Below are 21,900 nucleotides of genomic sequence, written 5' to 3' on the forward strand. Positions count from 1 at the left end.
TGCTGTCAATCCTCGGCCTCAGTGTGTAAACAGCGTGTAAGTGTTGTTAACTTGCGACAGTTACAACGCTCATGTTCACGTTCATTAGTTGCGAACGGATACGTCCGGTTCACTGTTCACCAAACACATGAGCACGGTTCATTTAGTGTGTTCAGGCACATCACTGATACTGTGTAAACAATGCCATGCACTCTCTGCTAACCTTGCCAGCTCTTGGAATAAGGAAGGTTCGAGAGGACATGGTTCAGAAATAGATGGAACGTGCACCAAGTCATTTACATACAGTCACTCCAAGGAAGAGTTCAATAAACATGAACCATGCTTATTAACTGCTACTGCAAATATCCAAGAATAAGAATAAATAGTAATTCTGTAATATTGTAATTTATATGATATTTATATAGTTTTAAAAGGAACTGGCATTTTACTGATAAGTGAGCATGCAATTATTTATAATGATGTATGTGTATGTGAGATTGATACTAATTAATATTTTGCAATATCACAGTCGTAAAATTGGGAATAAGATTCAAAGAATGGATTCATATTGCAGCTTTTACCCAACATATGATGTTCTGTGGGAGTCGGATGATAACAGTCTCAAAGTGGTAATAAACCTGATTATTTCCAGAAAACAAGAAAACAAACAAACAAACAAAAGGTATTGGATGCCCACTCTCAGGACAGGCAGTAATTGAGTCTGAGCAGGAATACAGAGAATATTTGGCATTACCAGTTAATGATGCTGAAGTGACACAGGCCATGATCACAAAACTAAGCCGTCATGTTGCCAACTATGCCTCATTAGCGGCTAGCATTTTGTACACTATATAAATAATGAGGACCGTGTTTTAACTTTGAAAACTGTATCACCAGCAGTGACATTTTTTAAATTGTTGTTTTATTGTGACTTTTATTTTATAATAATGAAATTATATATATATATATATATATATATATATATATATATATATATTTTTTTTTTTTTTTTTTTTTTTTTATTTATTTTTTTTTTTAAATGGGAATTATTTTAAGTGTGTCAGAAAGGCATGTGATTAGGCAGATGGACGCATTAACAGAGGGAGGCACACATGCATTCACACTTGGAGATGCACCCACACACAAATGTTGACACACACACACACACACACACACACACACACACACACACACACACACACACACACACACAAGCCTTTAGAAAGCAAGGTTTTAGAAAAAAAAATATGATTTTTTTTCTCATTCTCTGCCTGGAGATTTTAAGAGTGTAATAGCAACGTTATCCTGCTGTCCCAGTAGATGTAATTAAGCGCAGCATTCCCCACCTGTCTCCAAAGGTTAGAGTAATCAAAGCAGTAATGATGATGAGGAGCTAGATAAACTACCACCATGCTTTTGTTTAAGTCTCGAACTGCTTTCAAATCAGCAGCTCAGTCAGTGTCTCAGTGCTGGTTAAGGGAGCAACAATCACCACCATCATTTCCTGTGGAGGTAATTATGTATGTGTTTGTGCATTCCTGTTTGATGTTGATGAAGTGATGCATCCATGATATGAATGATGTCTTTGCGGTGATGTTCATTCGTCTTTAAATGCGTGCTCGGAAATGCATATGTTTGTGTCTTGTGTTATTTTGCCCCTCGCCTCTGCTGCTGCTCAAAATCTCTTGTCACCAGAAGGTCAAGCACAGATAGATTCATTAAGATGTTAAAGAGCACTTATTATAACCAGATGCTATGGCACTCAGACTCAATTCAGCCCAAGCATTTGGATTAATCTGTCTCAAATGCTATATATATACCTTTTTGCAATATTCATTAATTATCTGTGTACTCACGCAGATTACCATGATACAATAGAAATTTACTTTTGTCCAGAGAACAGAGTGGAAGCCAGAAAGAGGATTCTGTTTAAATGATCTTGCTCTCTGATTTATTTTCCCTTCATCTGGCAAACAAACAGCTATATTTTCCCGTCCCTCTGGAAGGAGCTACAATTGACTGGTAATTATTTTCTTCATAACTGCAGCCTGTTGTCATGTTAAACCTTGAGTATACATTGTTCCGCTGTTTATGTGAAGGTGGAGTATCTCTTTGGTTGAAAATGTGCGTGCCAGTGTGTCTTTTGTGTATTCAGTATGAACTTGCTATTACCATAAATTTGTACAAGTGGATATCATGTGCAGCAAGGGGATTTAGCTTGGTGCAGGCTGTTTCCCTCTTGCCCCCGTGGTAATCAGTCAATGTGCAAAGCAAGTCATGGCGATTGTAATAGCTTTGAACCTTGATAATGCTGTATTGTGTACAACATGCCCTCTTGACACCTCATCCCAAAGGTCTCTTCCAATCCGAGGAGATCCTTCGACTTGGCAAAATGCAAATGTATTCATCTCATGAATGTCCTGTTCTCACAACCCAGCAGAGGACTAGACGTCTGTGCATCCCTCCTTCCAGCTGCTCTCAAGTGTTTGCAGCAATCAAAAAGCCAACTGGAGAAAGTAAACACACAGAATCCTTTTACAGTATATCTGTTCTTCTACCAGCCCCTCAAGGCTGTCATTTCCTCCCCCTTTCCCGCTGGAGTGGCAGTAACGGTGAATGAGGAGGCGCTGCCACCTCTACCAAGCACACGAAAGGAAAGCCTCCTTCACGCCTCATTGACTTTGTTTTCTCTGGCTAATTTTTCCTTTCTCCTTGTTGCCTTCCCAACTCCCCTATCCCCCCGCCCCAAAACACACGCACATGCACACACTCCGTTCATCTCCAGCCCTCCCCAAGTCCACGCCTCACCGTTTTGATGGTGATTTTGACACACAGGCTGTCATGCAGCAGTTCTCTGGGAGGTGGCGATTAACAGAGCTGTCGCCATATGGAGTGAGATCAGCCGTCGAAACCCTACATAATTGGCTCAGTGGGGGAAAGTAGTTACGTAACATGGCTGAGAAAGGGAAAAAAAAAGTGGTGAGTGCACACACCTTACTCTCTGCTACAGCCAATATTAAATACCCATTAAAACACTTGCAAGTGATTCATTAGTAATGAGAAACTAAATGCATCATAAAACCCAAAGGAGTTCGGGACACATCTAGCATTCTATGCAATGGGAGCTGGAGAATAATTTCCTCCACAACTGAAAGAGGAACTAGTCTAATAGATTGGAAACATTAGCCAGTTGTGTGTAGTGATAAGCCACAGAGAGGGCTAGAAAGGGACAATTTATCAAATTAATGCAGGAAAAACTCACATTTGATGAAGCCATTGTCATGTCTGCACCTAATATTGAAATGGACTTGAAGTCTGAGCCAGGGGTTTACATTGCTGACGGCCTAATTATATGGATTGGCTGCAGTAGAGCGTAGCCTATCAGCTCTGGGGAGAAATTAATTCTGGTACAAGGGAAGAGAGAGAGGCAGAGGCTGCAGTCGGCTCCACCACTGTGAATTGATGGCTGCAGAGGGTCTGATTGTCTGTGTGTACACGCACTGTGTTCCAGTTCGCTTAAAGCTATAGACAGCCATAGTAAATGGTATATTCCTAGTGATTTAGAAACTGATAAATGCGTAACTTTAAAAGATACGTGTTGGATTTCACCGTCAGCGATAAAAAAAAGGGGGAAACTACATTTTTTTATTCCTTTTTCAGCGACACACCCAGGCTTCACTGCACTCTGTGTGTGTGCATGTCTCTGTGTGCAAGCAGAAGATGTGTGCTATAGAGAATGGTTTCAGAACAGCTGGTGGTCAGTAGAGTGAATGTGATATCAAAGCATAACATGAGTCTGACGTCAGAATGATGCTTTCAAGAAAGAAGCTTTAAGATATGTAAGCTTTTTAATGTACGTTACCAGCTACTATTTGCAGCAGCTGACTAAGGTCTGTACATTAAGGCTATGCAAGTAAAGGTTTTATAGTTGGCTTCAGTAAATGGATCAAAACATTCTGACAAAAAAGGGGGTTAAGATTAGATTAAGTCATAACTGATTAATCATAGCAGGGAATACTAATAACAGCAACGAAAAAATAGAGCATAAATAAGAATATAGCAAAAGGTGGAGACAAAGACACAGAACTGACAGTTTCAAAACTAGGTTACAGGATTTTTTTACTTGTTTTCTTTGTGCAAAGTATGTATTTCACTCTATACACTCCATGAGACCTATTTTAATTATACCTGCAGGTTATATTTATGTGCAGATAGGAATGTTAAACTGTTGCTCCTACTAGCACTGCCATAGCTAGAGCATACAGACGGATGGTGGTAGCATATGCACAGAGCAAAACATGTCCAGAGATACTTAATAACTCATATGGATGTTCAGACACACACGGATCAGAAACAGTGCGAGCAAATGTCATACACATAAGTCCAGAGCATATGAATGCTGAAATAGTCTTGCTAGGGGCCATTTTGTTAGGACGCGTTGTACAGTCTGATAGCTGTCAACACAAATGAGCACCCAAGACGCTTTGTGTTTGCACCTTCAGGGGATGAGGCGGCGGCTCTGTGGTGAGCTGTGCTGTCTCATGGCTGTCCAGCCTCAGTCCTACAGTTGAGCCAGCCTTTTTCACCACTGTGGTAATCCTCCTCATGTAGAGCAGTCTGTTGCATACAATAGTACACTGAAAGGCCTGACCCTCCTCGTGAAGAACAATCCACACTGCCTCCTTTTTCATACTGCCTTCTTGTTATCAGTGCTGACCAGTTTGTTGTTGATGTGCACCATCGCCACTCCCTCACCCTGAATTGTGACAGGTCTCAGCGGCTTTATCAGAAATCCAGCACTAGCTACTCTGTCTTACTTAGGTTGAGCTGTGGATGGTTCTTAAAGCTGGCATTGCATGAGTGGCTGTTTACTGTTTAGGCTATATTTTAGAGAGGCAGGAAGAGAGAAAAGCAGCCCTTAGGTAATTGATCTAGTGAAAGCACAGGATTTTCAGGGAAATGCCATTTCCATTATGGCAGCCTATCGCTTGTGCAAATTATTTCAAAGGCCACACTTACCACAGCGTAAACTTTCACCATCTGGAAAAGAATAGTGAAACTTGACCAACGATGCAATGCAGGTAAGCCAAGACAAACCATTGGCTTATTCTTATGCATCCATCCTTTGCATTATGGCTACCAGAGTGGGGTCTTGGACATGTAGACCTAGGCTAAACCATTAAACCATTATGTTATACAAGTGGTACAATCATAACACAATAACTTGTGCAACAGTAATTTAAAAAGTAATGTAAAGCCATAATGATAGCTTGCCTATTGCCTAGAGTTTATTCATGCCACTTTTTTTCAACAGAAAGAAATGAAAAGCAAAATAAACAAAAAAAAAAAAAAAAAAAAAAAAAAAAAAAAAACAAGTGTTAATGTTCCCCAGCCATCACAACAAATCTCCTTAGCAATCGCTGGGGGTGGGTGGGGGTGGGGGGTTGTGATGGCCCAGTGGTTACAGAGAATGCCCTAGAAGATCACATGTTCAAACCTTACAACAGCCAATGTGTCCATCAACAGCTCTCTGCCCTGTCAAAGCAAGATACTAATCCCCTGCCAGCTCACTATCTCTAAACTCTGCTCTCTCTGCTTCACATCCTACGCATGCTAAACGCTGTGATACCACTGAAAAAAAAAAAAAAAAAAAAAAAAAAATTAGTAAATCAACATTCTGACCATTGAAATTTAGCAGAATCTGTTCTCTAAACAATACACAATGACATCTACATACACATACAGTACTACAGTGAGGGTTAGGGTGTTTTTATTTTAGGTGTTTTTGCAATGTGTGATCCGAGCACACACAGTCTATCGATACACAAGCCAGCTCTTACTTGGTGTCATCCATTACAAATAATATTATATGGTTGTTGTAGTTTGCTCTCCAAACCCTGCTCAATAATAACACTGCATGATGACATTAAACATCTTTGGGATCTTTGAACGAGCTCATAGATTGTCACTCCAAGTCATTGTGTGCTTGCTTTGATAGTAATTTTCTTACGGCAGACGGCAATTTCACCCGTCTTACTTCCGGAATAGAAATGCTGCATACATGACAAACAAAGGTTCTGACAGAAGTTCCCCATTTTCGCTGCAACACCCACTCTTGTGACAGGAATAAAGAGTGCAGACTGGTCGGGGTGTCACAGCACAGCAGTCGTCATGTCAAGTCAAATGGGCCACATTAACCATTAACTGTAATCAACATCAATGTTGACAGCTCATTTACTGGGGTCTTTTTTGCCGTGACAATACTTGTTGTTGGTCTTGAGTCGCAGAGGAAAGATCAAGTGCGCTGCCATTGTATGTTGCACCGAGGGTGGTAATGTCAGCCTCTAACCGGATTATGGTGTGCGGCACAATTTGTCATATCATTAGCCTTGTTGCCTTCTTATTTGTCAATAATGAGAATGTGAGATTGCCATTCTCAGTCTGAGCATTGACCTTAGCCGGTGTTCACATTTGTTTTTTGATATTATATTTCCTTGCGAGTGGCTCCTTACATGAAATAAGTTTTGTACTTATCAGTGTACCAAAACACCAGACTCCTTTTTATATTCTCTTTTACCTTGCTGTATCCTAATACTGTTTGCGGTTGCAGCATCTAAGTTTCTCCACAGGGATCATTTAAGTTTAATATTATCATAGAACATCATAGTATCAGCCACACAGACTGTTGTACAAATGCAGTGTGCACTGAGATTAACATCTGTCAAAGGACTGCCATGCCGCCCGTGTTTATATTAGTAAGTGTGTATTATCATACTATCCTCCTGCAGTAATTGACTCTGAACAATGTTGTTGCTCACATAATAATTAGTTTCTAAAATTAGGTTCGGCTGTTGTTGTACATCACATGTATGACATTGAAATGACATCTGTCTTTTTAATCACGGCGATATTATTTCTCTTCATGGTAAATGCGGATTTTTGATGTTAGATTGCTGTGATCAGTGACAGCATAGATATTAATTTGCTCTGTTGATGCTAGGATACTATATTGGAGATCACTTCAAAAAGTGAAATCAGAAGAAAAGTGTTATTTTTCTTCTGATTTCATTTATAGTGTTTTGAAGTCATCCTAGTGTGAGGTGTTGGGTTTGAGACTGTGAAAGTCCAGAGCAATTGTCTGTGCAGTTCATTGTCATTTTCACATGATTCATCCCCTATGCACTCAACACTAAAACCCTGTTTGTTTGCTATTCAAAGCACTTTATCTCATGGCTCAGTGTGGAAGTTTTCTCTTCTTAGCTTTGAGAAAACTGCAGCATCACCTGCACCTAATGTGCCAAATTTAGCAGCGAGACAAAAACAAAACATAGGCAAGTGGAGGGGGAAAAAAACAACAACAACAACAACATTTCACACTTTATCCATGAGCAAGAATTCTGTACCTTTGTTTCCCAGGAGAAAGTCTTTTCAGTAATTTGCAGACAGACATGCAGTCAGTTAAACAGATCTGCCTGTGGCACTCATTGAGTGTGACACATCAAGCACAGGGAACATTGTTGTGTGGAGGAATGAGGGGCCTGTATTGTATTCATCTCCAAATGGCTCTAAGCGAAACTTCTTTGATTAATACGTCTGTTAGGGAATGCTATGCACTGGAGAGAAGCACTTTCTGAAAACACAACCATCATTCACACACAACATTTTTGTCCGTCAGGTTTAATGTTTTCAAACGTCCTTTGAAAGAGGCCATAGAGGAGAATGGAGAAGGATGTTTTTGGGAAGCAATATGTTTTACAGGGTTTTTAAGTGCCCTGATGTGACAGGTGAAATCATCACCATTAATCATTATACACACTCATGCTGGATGGGCTGCATTAAAATCAAATCCCTATGTTGGCCATTTCAAAGCCATCCAATTACTTGGCTATATCATTATCATTGCTCAGTATGTATAATGAAATTATGAGACTTTTGCAAAATAAATATAGGTAAATCAAGCTAAATTGAGCCTTTGTGTGTGTGTGTGTGTGTGTGTGTGTGTGTGTGTGTGTGTGTGTGTGTGTGTGTGTGATAGTGGTGTAATTAGCTTGTAATCATGCATCATCTCAGAGAATGTGGGCCTCCATGTGGTAGAACTACGCCCAGCCACATTTGATCAGTTGCCTCTCTGCCTAGCACACACCCACACACACACACACACACATACACACACACACACACACACACATAGCAGGTGGTGAAGCGTTAAACAGGGCATGGTTTGGCTGAGTCAAACAGCAGACACTCCCCGAAGGCCACTGGGACTAAACAGGATTTCACTGATCCAGCGTCAGGCCCGGTCCCAGTGCCAGTCTGCCGTCTCTGTTCTCTGTGGACGCGGCGATAGCCCACTCTATGTGTGAGGCAGCATTGCTTCAGGGTGAAGCCTGTAGCTACATATGCGAAAACCTAATACAAGGCAGAGGAGCACTTCACCTCGTCCCTCTTGCCTCTTTTCCCCATCATCCAGCTTTCCATTACCACTTCTCTCACAAGCCACTCATCGTGTCAAAGTTCCAATGCACCTATTAAAACGTTATATCGGCACTATCTTTATTTGCCACATCCATTTAAAAATATAACACTGTTATCAGTGCTATGTCAGTGTTCCCTTCTTCTCGTCAAGTGATACTGGTGACAAGCTTATTCCTGAGGGAGGCCAAGCCACAAACTTTTCCTTGTTCCTGCATGTGTCACTGTGATTGGATCACAGCTGTGTCTTCCTGCTGGGAGTGAGCAGTGTGAAAGGCATGTAATCCTGTTCCCACTGCTCCAAGGAGAAAGTGCACGTGTGTGTGGTTGCATGCAAGTGCCTTTTTGAGTGAGTGTCACTGTGTTTGTCTACCTGTGTGTTGTGTGTGTGTGTGTGTGTGTGTGTGCATGTGTGTAGCACTGGGATGATGATGCCAGGGCAAATTTGCTGTGACTGTTTTCTGTGTAATGGCAAAGGAGCTGCCTCCAAGACACTGATGGCAGAATTGAAGGGACTCGGGAAGCAGGGATCTGCTGAGTATTATGGAAAGCAAAAGTCATCAGGGCTTTGCATTGTCCACGGGATGCACAGTTGGTGGGATTTATAATTGGGATTAATTGTTGCTCCCTTGTGAGTTCTCCCAAGCTAGTTTGCTTATTTTGTTTATAGATTAAATGGATTCTTAATTGGTTTCATTTGTAATGCAATTGCAATATTCATCGTGTTAATTGATTTTATGTGAATTTTATATTCTGTGATCATTCTGTGAATGATCTGCGTAGGTTTATTCTATATTAATTCAGCTGCTAACTTAAATACATTTATTTGATATGGCCTATTCAGTATATCAATTAGTGTTTGTTGTTTGAGAACATTATTAATCATACCATAGTATTTTTAGTAGTAGTATTGTGTTTTTTTTCAGGTATGGTATAAACCCAGTTCATCAGATGCATATAGCAAAATGTGACTCAACAGATATTCAATTATTCATGTTTAATCCCTTACTTATATTGTCAGTGGGTATTTTTTCCATTTGTGTTGGCCAGCAATGGTGTTCTGTATCAGCTAATATTGGCTGCTCAAGCTGTCAATAGACTGTAAATTGGTACAATTTGGTACCATTTGTCATTTTAATGTGTGTAAAGACTGAGAAAAACCATACTGCATGCACCTGTGCCGCTCATTTATTTTGCCTATAGGCTTGACTTGGATTTTAATATATTGTGCTGTACAACACCATTTCTGTATTTTATATAAGGACAAGTAAGAACTAAAGAATAGGTTTGTCCAACTTTTTTTTTTTCTATTGTCTACACTGGTTATTTTCTTGTTCCTCCGTCTATATACATTCTTGACCTGCACTGTGCATCTATAAATCCGAGCCTACACAGCAGCCTCCCAAAAATACTTACATATCCAAACCTTTAGAAGTAACATTTTTGTGTCAAATACAGTGCAAGGCAATGCCAGCTGAGCTCAAATTTCCTTCCTGCAAAATCTAGAGTAGGGCTGCGCTTGCTTTTTCATATCAAAAGAATCAGAAGACGGTGTACAGGCTAAGCACATCTGCCCCCAGTAAGCCTAAGTCCCAAACCCCATCTCAGTCAATTTTTACACTGGCTCCTCTAATCCTCTACTCTCTTGATGTTTCCTGCTGTTTGAATAAAATCAATAAAATATACAACATAAAAACGCTCGGCTGTACCTAGAAGCTGGCTACTTTGAGCAGAGCAAAAGCCCCAAAAGAGACTAGTCACCATTGCACTGATCCCAGGAGTCACAAAAGAGTAAATTGTGTCAGTGGGTGCTCAGACCGGCCCCCCTGCAATGCTCATGTATGCCCTCAGTAGTACCATATGCCAAGAGAGCTGCCAAGAGAGTGGACAGGCAAGCTCGGTGACTGCCAATCTGCAGATGCAGGAGCCGTCCGCTCATGCATATTAAACCCACACCACCTGCTCGTCGTACATCACACCCTGCTTTCTGGATCCCAGGAATTTTAATCAACTGCTCTGACAGGAAGGCGCGCACTGGTCCACATAGGTGAATGATTCTACTTCCCCCCCTTACTCTAACTCCTGCTGAGATGGGGAGGCATGTTGATCTTGCATTTCTACAACATCCCAGATCCCCCTCCAAAAAGACAGAGGATGGCAGGGAAACTGAAACTTGGCGGCGAGATAGAGCATGAGAGAGAGCTATGCCTTTAAAATAGTTCTCCATTGGCAATCTTTTATCTTTTTAGTCAAGTCTTCATGTTCTGTGTCCCTCTTCTCCTCCCCTATTCTCTTCTCAGGTTTGAGCCATTGCCTGCTGCCTATTGGATTACCCAAAGAACCAGTCAGAGAAAAAGAGAGCGAGAGAGAAAGAGAGAGAGAGAGAGAGAGAGAGAGAGAGAGAGAGAGAGAGAGAGAGAGAGAGAGAGAAGGAGATGGAGAGAAGGGGATAGAGAAAGAGCAGCATTATGCTCGTGATCAAAATGACTGCTTCAATCTGCCTTGGTTTACACAGAACAGTCAAGGCAAATCAGGCATCCCAACTTTTCACTTTCTATTTTTTTCCTCAATTACTATTTGATCTGCTTGCATGTGCAAAACCACATCTAGAGATGAGAGCTGGAGGAAGAAAAAAAAACATTTTGAGTAATTTCCAATTCAAATATGTTTGTAAGGCATGGAGATGGAGCATGGTAAATACACAAGGAAGGGAAGGAAAATATATATATATATATATATATATATATATATATATATATATATATATATATATATATGGTTTTTCATAACCAAGTGCTTTAACACAAGTGAGCAATGATCACATCATTGATTATATTGCATTTAGATGATGTAATCTGCATTTTTAGGTTTTTCCATCCTGTCAGTGAAGATGTTAAGAAAATGAAGAAGCAATTAGGTGCTCGTCCAGCTGCACCTCTCAGTCTCCCTGTCAGTTTCTGCTGGCAAAGCATAATCCTGCAGAACCCCCAGGATTAAATTTTCATACCATCTCTTTAAATATAGCCTTGCATGAAAGGCAGATGGAGACAGGCACTGCCAAGACAAAACTAAGTCTGGATGGACAAATGTGGTAACAGTTAGATGCATATTAATAGGCTGTCCAACTAAATTGTCTTTGATAAATGGTTAGTTAGCTTTGTTAAAAAATTGAGATGAAGAACAAAAGATTTTTCATGGGAAGAAATTCATCATTTTGATGCACACCTACTGTGCACACACACAAATGCATGAAGTGACATCAAACTCTGGAAAGAGACTATCTATTCATTTACTTATCTATTGACATGACTAATGGAATTATAATTATAATTGTAATTGTAATTATATTAGATCCCTGAGTTAGTGTTATCTAACGGATAATAGTGTGAAATTGGAATATATTGCATTTTGATCGATTTCTATCTAATGTTGTCTAGAGCACAGTGACAACCAACACTTTAATATCCAAGGACAGTCTTAACATGAATGCTCTGACAAAAAAGGTAGATACTGTACATCAGAGATCATACATAATGTATATAACTTGTAAGAAGAGTCTGAAAGGTCATACATGCATGTCAGTGCATGAATGCGCATCCCTGTTCACTGCACTGTGATGCCCGCCTGCACCCACTGCACATGTTTATGCACATGCTTATGCAATGATGTTTCATCAGTTTACATGTTTCCTTTCAGTGCATCCCATTTATAAACAACAATGAATTATTAATTGCACAGTACTTCCACAAGGAACACTACAGGTATGCATATTTCAGCAAAACTCCCATAACCTTTAGTTTGTGTCTCATTTCCTGGGTGTCCTGTCTTTGAATTTCAATTTAAATTTAATGTCACCACTGTGGCAAGCACTGAAACGACTTAGCTCATCAAAAATATATGATATTTCCAAATTCATCTCTTCACTTTCTGGTTATATTCTGGTACTTGCTCTTTAAGTAATGAAGATTGGCATTAAAGCACTGTTAACTGTGAGGTAGAAATGCTCATCCTGTTCTTATCCCTCAAGCGACCAACACATATACTTTTATTCTTATCTTAAAGGATCCTTCCAAATTTTTTTTTGACTTTGGCATTTTGTCTCCAATAAATCAAGTGAAGGCATGTTTCTGCTGCCTTCATTTGGACTAATGGGATATTTATGTTTTGACATATCATATTTGGCATCTTCATATCTTAATAAGAATCCAAGTGTCTCTAGGGACCCTCAGAGGGAGGAGGGGGACCTGTGTGTGAAGTCGTTTTTGTTTTTTCAATTCAAAATATAACATTTTTGCTGTTAATTATTACTAACTGTAATTGTAAAAAAAAAAAAAAAAAAAAAAAAAAATATTTTTCATTTTTGATGAAAATGAAATGTCTGTTAAATGTCTAATGGTATTTTAATTAATTCAAGATAAACTGTGATTTACTTTTTTCAGTCATTTTAAATCTGACTCTGATCTGACCCCAGCTGGACATCAGTGGATTCAAAATATATTGAGGCTCTACAGCTTATAAGTTGCTCCGTGAACAAATGTATGTGTTTTCATGGCTGCGATGGGAGAAAATAATGCCAGCACATCTGCATCACAGCGGCTTAGCTAATGCCATGTCTGTGATATGCAAGACGTATTATTGTAACTTCAGTGATGTCAAACGACCAGCTGATACAAACACATAAATCCGTTACACAATAAAAAAACACGACCAACAGGATGCATGTGCGTAACAGGGACTTACATGTCCAGTAAAGTATATTTCTATTTTTCTTTGCATCAGATTCACAAATCCAGATGTAAGCTTACCAAATGCTTTGTCTGTACAAAACTATAATTTTAGTAAAGTCTGATGGTGTGGCAGTTTCACGCCCACAAAATGGTTACAATTTTTTCCCCTAGTGACTCAAATGAGCCAGAGATCATCACTGCATCACATTTAATGGATTGATTACAGTAATACAAAAAGTAATTGTTGTTCATTGTTGTCCATGTATTTGGTTGAATTCTAAAGTATTATAAGCACTTACATTATAATTAAATCCATGTGGGTTGCAGATTATACAATTTACACTTCAAATTACAGTCTGTGAATCCGTATAACTTATCTCTTGAACTCCATATTCTGTGGGTAATGAATGCAGATTAACAAAACGTGAATATAATTACATTGTGTAGAGTTTTGAGTCTGAAGTACATTACAGATTTCAGTCTTAAGCAGATAATCAGCAACAGGACATACTACATGCTGAACAGGACCTTCTCAGGCTGGAGTAGGGCTATTCCTCACAATTACTGTAATAGCAATGAAGAGAGGAGCAGGATGTAATGATTGCAAGAGGGAGGGCCACTGGTGCCTCTTGAGCCACCGTTCCTGTCCACAGTTGAACTTTGTAAGCATTGTGGTTTTATTATCGCCAATGAGTCAGAAAAAATATGCAAGTGAGTAGGCAAATTATTCTCAATAGCCCTCAGGGCACCTTCATAAAAATAAATAGAGTTCTCAGTACAGCTAATAACCTAGCAATTATGACTCATATGTTCATTTCAGAATTATTCCATCTCACTTTTGCACCCCACTGTGTTCATAGCCTTTTCTTTTCCAGCTGTAGTTGTTTTACTCTTTGTCTATAGATCAAATAGCTATAGGTCCAAGGTCTACACAGTTGTTAAAACAGCCAGCTCTTGCTCACGTCTGTAAATGGGATCATGAAATAAGAAACACAGTAAATGTTTGATTGCTCAGTTGAAACTGCAAAGTGTTCTTGGTTCCAACAACACAATGTTTTGTTAGGCGTGCACTTGTTAGGTGCTCTCTGCATGGTTGCCTGGAACTCCCTGGTGTTGTGAACACTATGGCGGGGTAAACACACAGCGGATCCCCGGTGCACATGATGTTGGTCCTGTGTTAACGGGGAAAATTCTGACATTATCTCAAAACTCTGTTGACGTTTATACCGTCTCCTCTATTGGAAGTGAAGGCTGTCTGTGAGCACACTCCAGCACACTCACTGCATCTCCAGTAGAGGAGCGTAGACCTGGTGTGCATAGCACAACAAACAAGCCAAGCCTTTTGGCAGAGTGCTGTACAGGCTTTTTGGCCTCATAGTGCAATTGCATGGCTACACAACACTTGGAGTATGCTGCATGAGTTTTCATGGCCATGTTATGCCCATTTTGGAAGAAGACTGGAAAAAGACTGACACTGAAACCACTTGATTGGTGGTTGCTCGTCCCCCAACTTGCCAAAACTGCAATTGTAAGTATAGTTTGTTCTTAATGACTTGTCTGAATAAATATGGCTTAAATAAATAAAAACATCAACTGGTTTTGAGCTGAGTGGAGGTGAGAAGGGACAATGACTGAGTTTTCATTTGGGGGTGAATGATTAATGACTGAATAATTACTTTATGTGGGGACTGTCTTTCATTTACTTGGCAATTAACCTATTCTGTGCAGTCCATGTAATAAAGATGCAAAAGCAAAATGGACTTGGGAGTACTCTTAGCCATTGACTAATGACATTAATTAATAGTTTGTTTGATTGAATGGTTGATTGATTTTTTGGTTATCTGTTTGTTTGCTCAAATAAAATAATTTCACAGTTATATAAACAATATAAACAAGTGTTACGCATAGTGTTTGCTGCTGTTCCTAATTTCTTACCCGTGACATTAGTTGGACTCAAAAATCTACACCATGTGATAAAAGAGGTCAATGTATAAAGCTTATCTTCCATCTTCCCATACCTTTGATTTTTTTTTTTTTAATTTTATTTATTTGCATATATAAAACAAAGCAGCAGAAATACAACAACAGAGAAGAAGGAGGATATGCAGCTGAGATTAAAAAAAAAAAAAAAAAACCCTAGAGGCTCAAAGGAGGAATTTCACCTCATTAGCAGCATTATGAGCAATTACAATTAAAAGTCATGTAACCCACATGGTAAACAACCAAGCAAGCATAAAATAGAAAAGGCAAATATAAAGGAAGCAGCATAATTGTAACAAAAATATAAAATAAATAAAATAAAATAATATCACACCCCTGCAACTGCTCTTCCAAAACTGAAAATAAGAATCTATTCCATGTCAATTTGCTAGTTTAGATACATGCAAAAATTGTATTTAAATTTGACTATGTGTGTCAGAGCTTGGGGCTTTAAGGCCACCACTCTTGGGATTGAAGTGAAAGACAGGCTTGCACAGCCAGTGTGACTGTGACAAATGTCCCAGCGAGTGCCAATCACTGGGCTGTCAGGGTGACCAAGGCCATGTGCTCTTTAACCCTGCTTACAGGCAGTGTCTATCACCTTTAACCAGCAGCTCCTGAGGTCAACTGCTATTTGTTGATGTCATGTCAGGGACAGAAGGTCTTTCAAGGCTTGTCATCTTCATCATCATGGAAGATGTATGGATGCAGCCGCCTAGTATGTGTGGGAGGGACGTTTAACAAGCAGTGCCCGCAAGGCTTTGCCACGTGTGACTACTGTACTCTAATACATACTCATTGTGTTCTGTAATGTTCCTACATGCTTGCACTGCCTGCTGGTGCAACTCAATTAAGCCCCGACTGTTTGACCCGTACCATGTGTTGTGCCATAGGTGTAATGAATTATGATCATTATAGTTGAGTAACACAATTTCAGTGTTTGACAGCGCTAAATTGTTTTCTGAAAAGTACATCAGCCAGAACCACCAGCGTAGTGCATCACAGCGCCCAACAGAAAAAGGGAATATATATTTATGTATTGATGTATGGGAAAAGACAGCATTTATCCCTAATCTCCCTAATCTCAAAACGGCATTCCTGTTGCAGTAGTTAATAATCTGTAGTGTCTATTCAATTGCTTCAGATAAGTTATGCCAGGTTCCAGTCATTTACAAGCCATTGTGACAGATGGCATTGTCTGGGCCAATGTGGTGTCCATACTCACTGCACAGTGTATTTCTCTGGCTGTGGCTCTGTCCAAAAGGCAGCGGTGCATGATGGGTATGCAATCAGCACGCTCTCTGTGGACCGTGCCTTTACGTAGTAAAGGCTTCTTTGATGTGTGTTGCAGTAAACACAGGCAGTTCTCTCTCAACCACATTCTCCTGGGGGATGAGGCTCTGCACAAGAAAACTAATGAGCGCATTAGAAGGTAGTCATAGAAGGGAAATGCTACAGTTGTAAATGGAATTGTCTTCTATGTAGTCTCTACCAGAGAGTGCTTGTGTGTGTGTGTGTGTGTGTGTGTGTGTGTGCGTGCATGTGCAAACATGCACTTATGTGTCTGTGTGAATTTGGCGAGCATGCAGAGTACATATGGTGTATGGAAGCCGCCATATCGTAATTACATAAAAGCTTTTCTATGACAAGCTTTTTCCAAGGTCATGACAGCATAATGTCAGATTTTAAAATTGGATTTGAATTGAGGCTGCACTATTTCAATGTAACCACTGCTTTCAGCTGCATGATAATTACAGTCAAGAGTAATCAAGCATTGGAGCTGAGAAGTGAGAGTGAAACTGTGAAAGTGAGGCAACATTATGTTGTCACTGACTTAACAGTAGCAAGCCATTACACATGTTGTATTTAGATGGAGCATTCACCATTTATGCCATTTAAAATAATCACCATGCACAAGGGCAGTGCATATTACAACCAGTATAACAACACATAACAACACAACATTTCAAAGTGAAAGGCTTGCGGTTCAGTTGAAAATGACATGAACATTTTTGCACTGCTCCACATCAGGACTCAAACTGAACAACATTTAATGACAGCTGATATGAAGAGTGAATCAGCGTTAATCAATGTACACTTATGAAGCTGGTGTTCCAATATTATGAATGTGTTTATGAAGTGAAGTTGTTAGGTGTAAGATGTTGCTAAATGATCTGCTCCCGGTGCTTTTTCCTTGTTCAGGCAGCAGAAGGCAAGACTTCTTAGACAAGACTCATTGACATTGTGCCCCACTGTTTTGATTAACTGTAATTCTATGCTTTCTTCCAAAAAAAAAAAAAAAAACCTCCTCCTCATTATACTGATGTTGTTCCAGTGTGAGCCTTTAACTTATACAGATGATAGGGCTATGGTGAGAGGAAATACCATGATGCCCTATCCTATTTTGGCTGTTTTGGAATCCTTATCATACTATAAATAACTCCCATGGGTCTGTTTCAAGGACACCGAACCCTCAAATATTAGCAGATTGAACAATTATTCTGAATGTTGTCAGCTGCCTCTTGGTTCATAATTTAAAGTAATTTCTCATGGGTTTCTGCTAATGTCCTTGAGTTATTTTAAACTATATGTGAATATATGTTTATCCTCAGAAACAGCCAAAGAAGTCCATATATTATCATATTTTTGCATCAGAAATGAAATCCAAACAAATTTCAGCCTGCAATATACCCTGTTCTGTTTAGTTATATCTGTAGGACTTGCTGTAGATATTGATTGGTAGAGATTCAATAGAAGTGCCTGAGAAGTAGTACTAGCTGCAGTACTATTCCTCTCAGATAGCTCTGATCTCTCAAGCATCGTCTGAATCCATGATCCCCAGCCAGTGGATTCCTTGAAAGTTACCAAGGGAATTAGTAATGTGGATTGCCTTTGTGCGCGGGGGAAAGAGAGAGACGTGAAAATGATTTCAAAGAGTCCAGGATGAATCCTGCTCCCACTGCAGCTGTCATTTATTAGCGCATTTTCCACCATGGCTTTTTCAGCTACCTAATAGTCTGAGGGTGAGTTCCACTGCATTTGCCTAGAGGCTTTACACTGCGAGGCTTCATTACAAATGTTGATTAATCAACTACCTGGAAAGTTGCATGTTTGTCATCATTAGTCACGACATCAAGTCCTAATAATAACTTGAAACCATTAGAAACACCATTTGTTAACAGCTGTCTCAATAATGAAGACAAAATGCAGTAAGGTTGCTTTTTTGGCTTGATATTAAAAAAAAATGCATTTTGGTAAAATCATGTCTAAAAAAAACATTTTTCTTGTTTGTTTTGAAAGCTTTTATCTGTGGCGCTGTTTACACGCTTCTGCTCAGGGACAATCCCCTGTCCATCAAGACATATTTTGATGCACATGATAGTGCATCAAAATATACAACAGATTTTCTTTAAAAAGCAGCTGTGACATTCAGCCAAATGCTTTAACGACTTGATTAATTTTTATCTGGGACTGGGATATATTGAAAGAAAATCTACTATATCGACAGTATGTTGTATGATGGATGCTCATGCAGACAGGCGTGAATTGTGTTTGCTCTGTTGAACATGTATTTTGCTATTGCTTGCCTTCTTGCCACAATATGAAAAGGGAACCTGTAGGAGGAAATTGACAGATTGCATTGCTGAAGGCCAGATTTATCTGAGGATAACTTTTTCCTTGAGGTTTGCAAAGGGCCAGAGGTAATCCTTTTGGACTTTTGTGGGGGTTTGCTGATTTTTAAGAGATACAGTAATCAATAGAGTTTGTTGTGTGCAGACTCTGCGCCTCAATGAGGGAGGGCAGAACCTCTTGTCTGCAACCACCACTTTTGATTAGATCTCGATCAAGGGAATAGAGAGCTAGTTAAAAAAAGTATTGCTTTTACTTTCACGCTTTAAATGAGTCAAATTAAAATGATTCAGGCTTACAGGTACAGTGTGATATTGAAAACCACAGGACACTTCAAAGATCAGCCATTCTGGAAATCTTGTGAAGGCTTATTCATGTAAGACAAAGGCCACTTCTGTGAAGTGCACTACCTTACAGAGGTGCTGTGCAGGGTCTCGTCCCTCGTGAAAAATAGATAAATATGCTATGTTCACACTGAATCTTACCTGCAAAATAATTTTTGTGACATATACTTGGATTTGGATTTATTTGGAGCTGTTTGACAGTAAGGAGACACCATTGAGAGATGCATTCTGCAAGTGTATGGTATATTACTTAACATCATGCCACTATCATGTTATACTGGGAGAAAAAAAAACAAAACAAAAAAAAAAAAAACCTTAATTCCTTAAGACGGCATCAGTCTTTACTTTTGATGTGAAAGAACAAAAAGGGTCTTTGACCTCAGCTTTTCTCATGTAAATATATCAGTACTGAAGCTGACAGAGCAAAATCAGTTTCCTTTATGCTTGAAAAGCTCTGGTCAATGTACTTGAACTTGAACCATTGATCTAACAAGGCTTGTCCCCATTGTATATCCAAAGTCTTACTTTTCCAGTGTGGTCAATGCTGGTGTCTGAAGAAAAACTCCAGGAGACTAAACCAACATGACAATTATTGCCAGAGACATGTATACCACAAGGGGATGTTGTGTTCTATTTTCTATTCTGAAAGTTGCATCTTGGAATAGATAACCTTTTTAACATACACTCAGGGAATTTGGGAAATTAATAATACAAGATGTAAGCTAGTGTGTTTTAAAGCCTAGAGACTGAAAGAGTCATCTTAGGTTGCAGGCCTGTTTTCATATGCAACAGACTCCTGGGGTCAGTAAATAACTACTGGCCAAAATCTCTGTAGTTTATTTAAAAGAATAAAATTATTTTGATAAGTAGCAAGCAGTAGAAAAGCAGCATTGTCCATTTTGCCACAGGAGAGATCACACTGCATCTAATTTATAAATGGCATAAATGGTATTTTCTAAAGTTTTTTTTTCTCTAACAGAGGCATGGTCAGTCCCGGGAGTAGCACATATCTCTTTTTGTGCTCCTGCTGATCTCTCATCATCTCTTGGGTCTCACATCAAGAGCCCCAGATTTATCGATCAATGGCCATAAACAAAACAGAGATTGAAGTGGACACTGGGGCACAACAAACAGATTGCCAAGTTTTTTTTTTGTTTTTTTTTTTTCTGCCACATGCGATTGTTCAGCAGAACCTCCAGATGAGAAAGGCAATTGGTCGACAGAAGGGCGGGACACATAGCACGCAAAGCCTGTTCTGACAGAACGAACATCAAAGGTGTGACATGCTGTAGCAAAGGGATGCTGGAGATAATTATATTGTGTGTGTGTGTGTGTGTGTGTGTGTGTGTGTGTGTGTGTGTGTGTGTGTGTGTGTGTGTGTGTGCGCACGCGCACGCATGCATGCACATACATGTGTGCACATAGTAAAAAGGATGAAAGCAGAATCAGAGGTGTAATCCAATTGTATTGGCCAAGTATTCTTCATAATACCAGTCAATCCAATTTTGAATGCTAGACAACATGAGAGTGAATGAGATTGTGAGCAATAAGGTCTTTGCAGCTGTGAATGTGTGTGCATGCTAACACATGTGTGTAACTGATCTTAATTGGATATCTGCATTTATTGATGTGTGTGTTTGTACATGCCAGCACATAATGTCTATAAGTAGCTTTGCTCATACTCAGACTGGAGGAGCAGACTTAAAGCCACAGCAACACAGCCATCTCTCTCTATCTTGCCTCAGGGAAGTAGCCAACACATTAATATCTCACTTCTTTTGTAATATACCTTTGTAAGTTTTGTTTTCTATATGTATAACCTATTTTTACTGATGTAGCAGCCCAAAAAAATTCATTTTGACATTGTGATAAAAATACTGCACTGGAGCAAACAGATGGGAATGCATATAGGGACTGCCGAAAAACATGTTTGTGAATATCACCAAATGAAACACATAAAATGGAAAACATTGCAACACTGATTATTCTAGTTTCTACTTTGGCTCATAGCCACAGTCCTTCACTCTTTGCGCCATCACATCAGTATCTCTATTGCATCAGGTCAAAGTCACAAACCCTCCAGCAGAAACTGCTCAGTGAAGTATTTCCTGTAATGAACACCCGAGGCTGCAGAGTGACATCAAGCCTTTAGCTCACCGCGGCCTCCAAAATCAACAAGGAATGACGTCATCTGTTTCTGTCTGAGGAGAGTGGTCATTTCAGTACAAAGGGCAATGGCTATAAACGGAAAAACCTCTTCAGTTAATAACAAGATAACATAACGGCATGCTGTTAGGCCTAAGAAAATGAGAAATGTTTTGTGAATGAGCTATAATTTGATACATAAAGCTAAAAGAATGAGAAAAATCGCTCTGTTTTTTTTTTTTTTACTCTTTCTGCCTAATAGTAACTGGGTCTTTCTCTTTGTCCCTTTTCTTCTCCATCTCCAGCAGTGGCCCCCACACTCCCAAGCCTACGCTCAGAGGTTTTCAAGCCTTGCGTGGAAGACAAGGACCTGGCCTTTTGTCTAAACGAGGGAGAGTGCTCCATCATTGAGACTGTGGCCGGAGTTCACAGACACTGCAGGTGAGTGTGTCAGTACGTACGTGTGCGTGTCTGTCTGTCTGTGTGTGTGTGTGTGTGTGTGTGTGTGTGTGTGTGTGTGTGTGTGTGTGAGTGTGTGGCATTTAGTTTCTTTCTCAGCATTGATGTTTCCCGCATTTGCCCTTCCCTTCCAATCAGTAACCTTGGTGTCATTTTCGATTTGA

General features: G+C 39.6%; 1 protein-coding gene across 1 annotated transcript in view; it reads left to right on the forward strand.

Moving 5' to 3' along the window:
- Nucleotides 1-21,900, forward strand: part of nrg3b (neuregulin 3b) — a 197,534-nt gene that overhangs the window by 73,415 nt on the left and 102,219 nt on the right. Inside the window, exon 2 of the mRNA XM_030078026.1 lies at nucleotides 21,583-21,718. Coding sequence (XP_029933886.1) covers nucleotides 21,583-21,718 — 136 coding nt within the window. The remainder of the gene's footprint in view (nucleotides 1-21,582; nucleotides 21,719-21,900) is intronic.

The sequence above is a fragment of the Myripristis murdjan genome, chromosome 19 (assembly GCF_902150065.1).
Source record: "Myripristis murdjan chromosome 19, fMyrMur1.1, whole genome shotgun sequence".
NCBI lineage: Eukaryota > Metazoa > Chordata > Actinopteri > Holocentriformes > Holocentridae > Myripristis > Myripristis murdjan.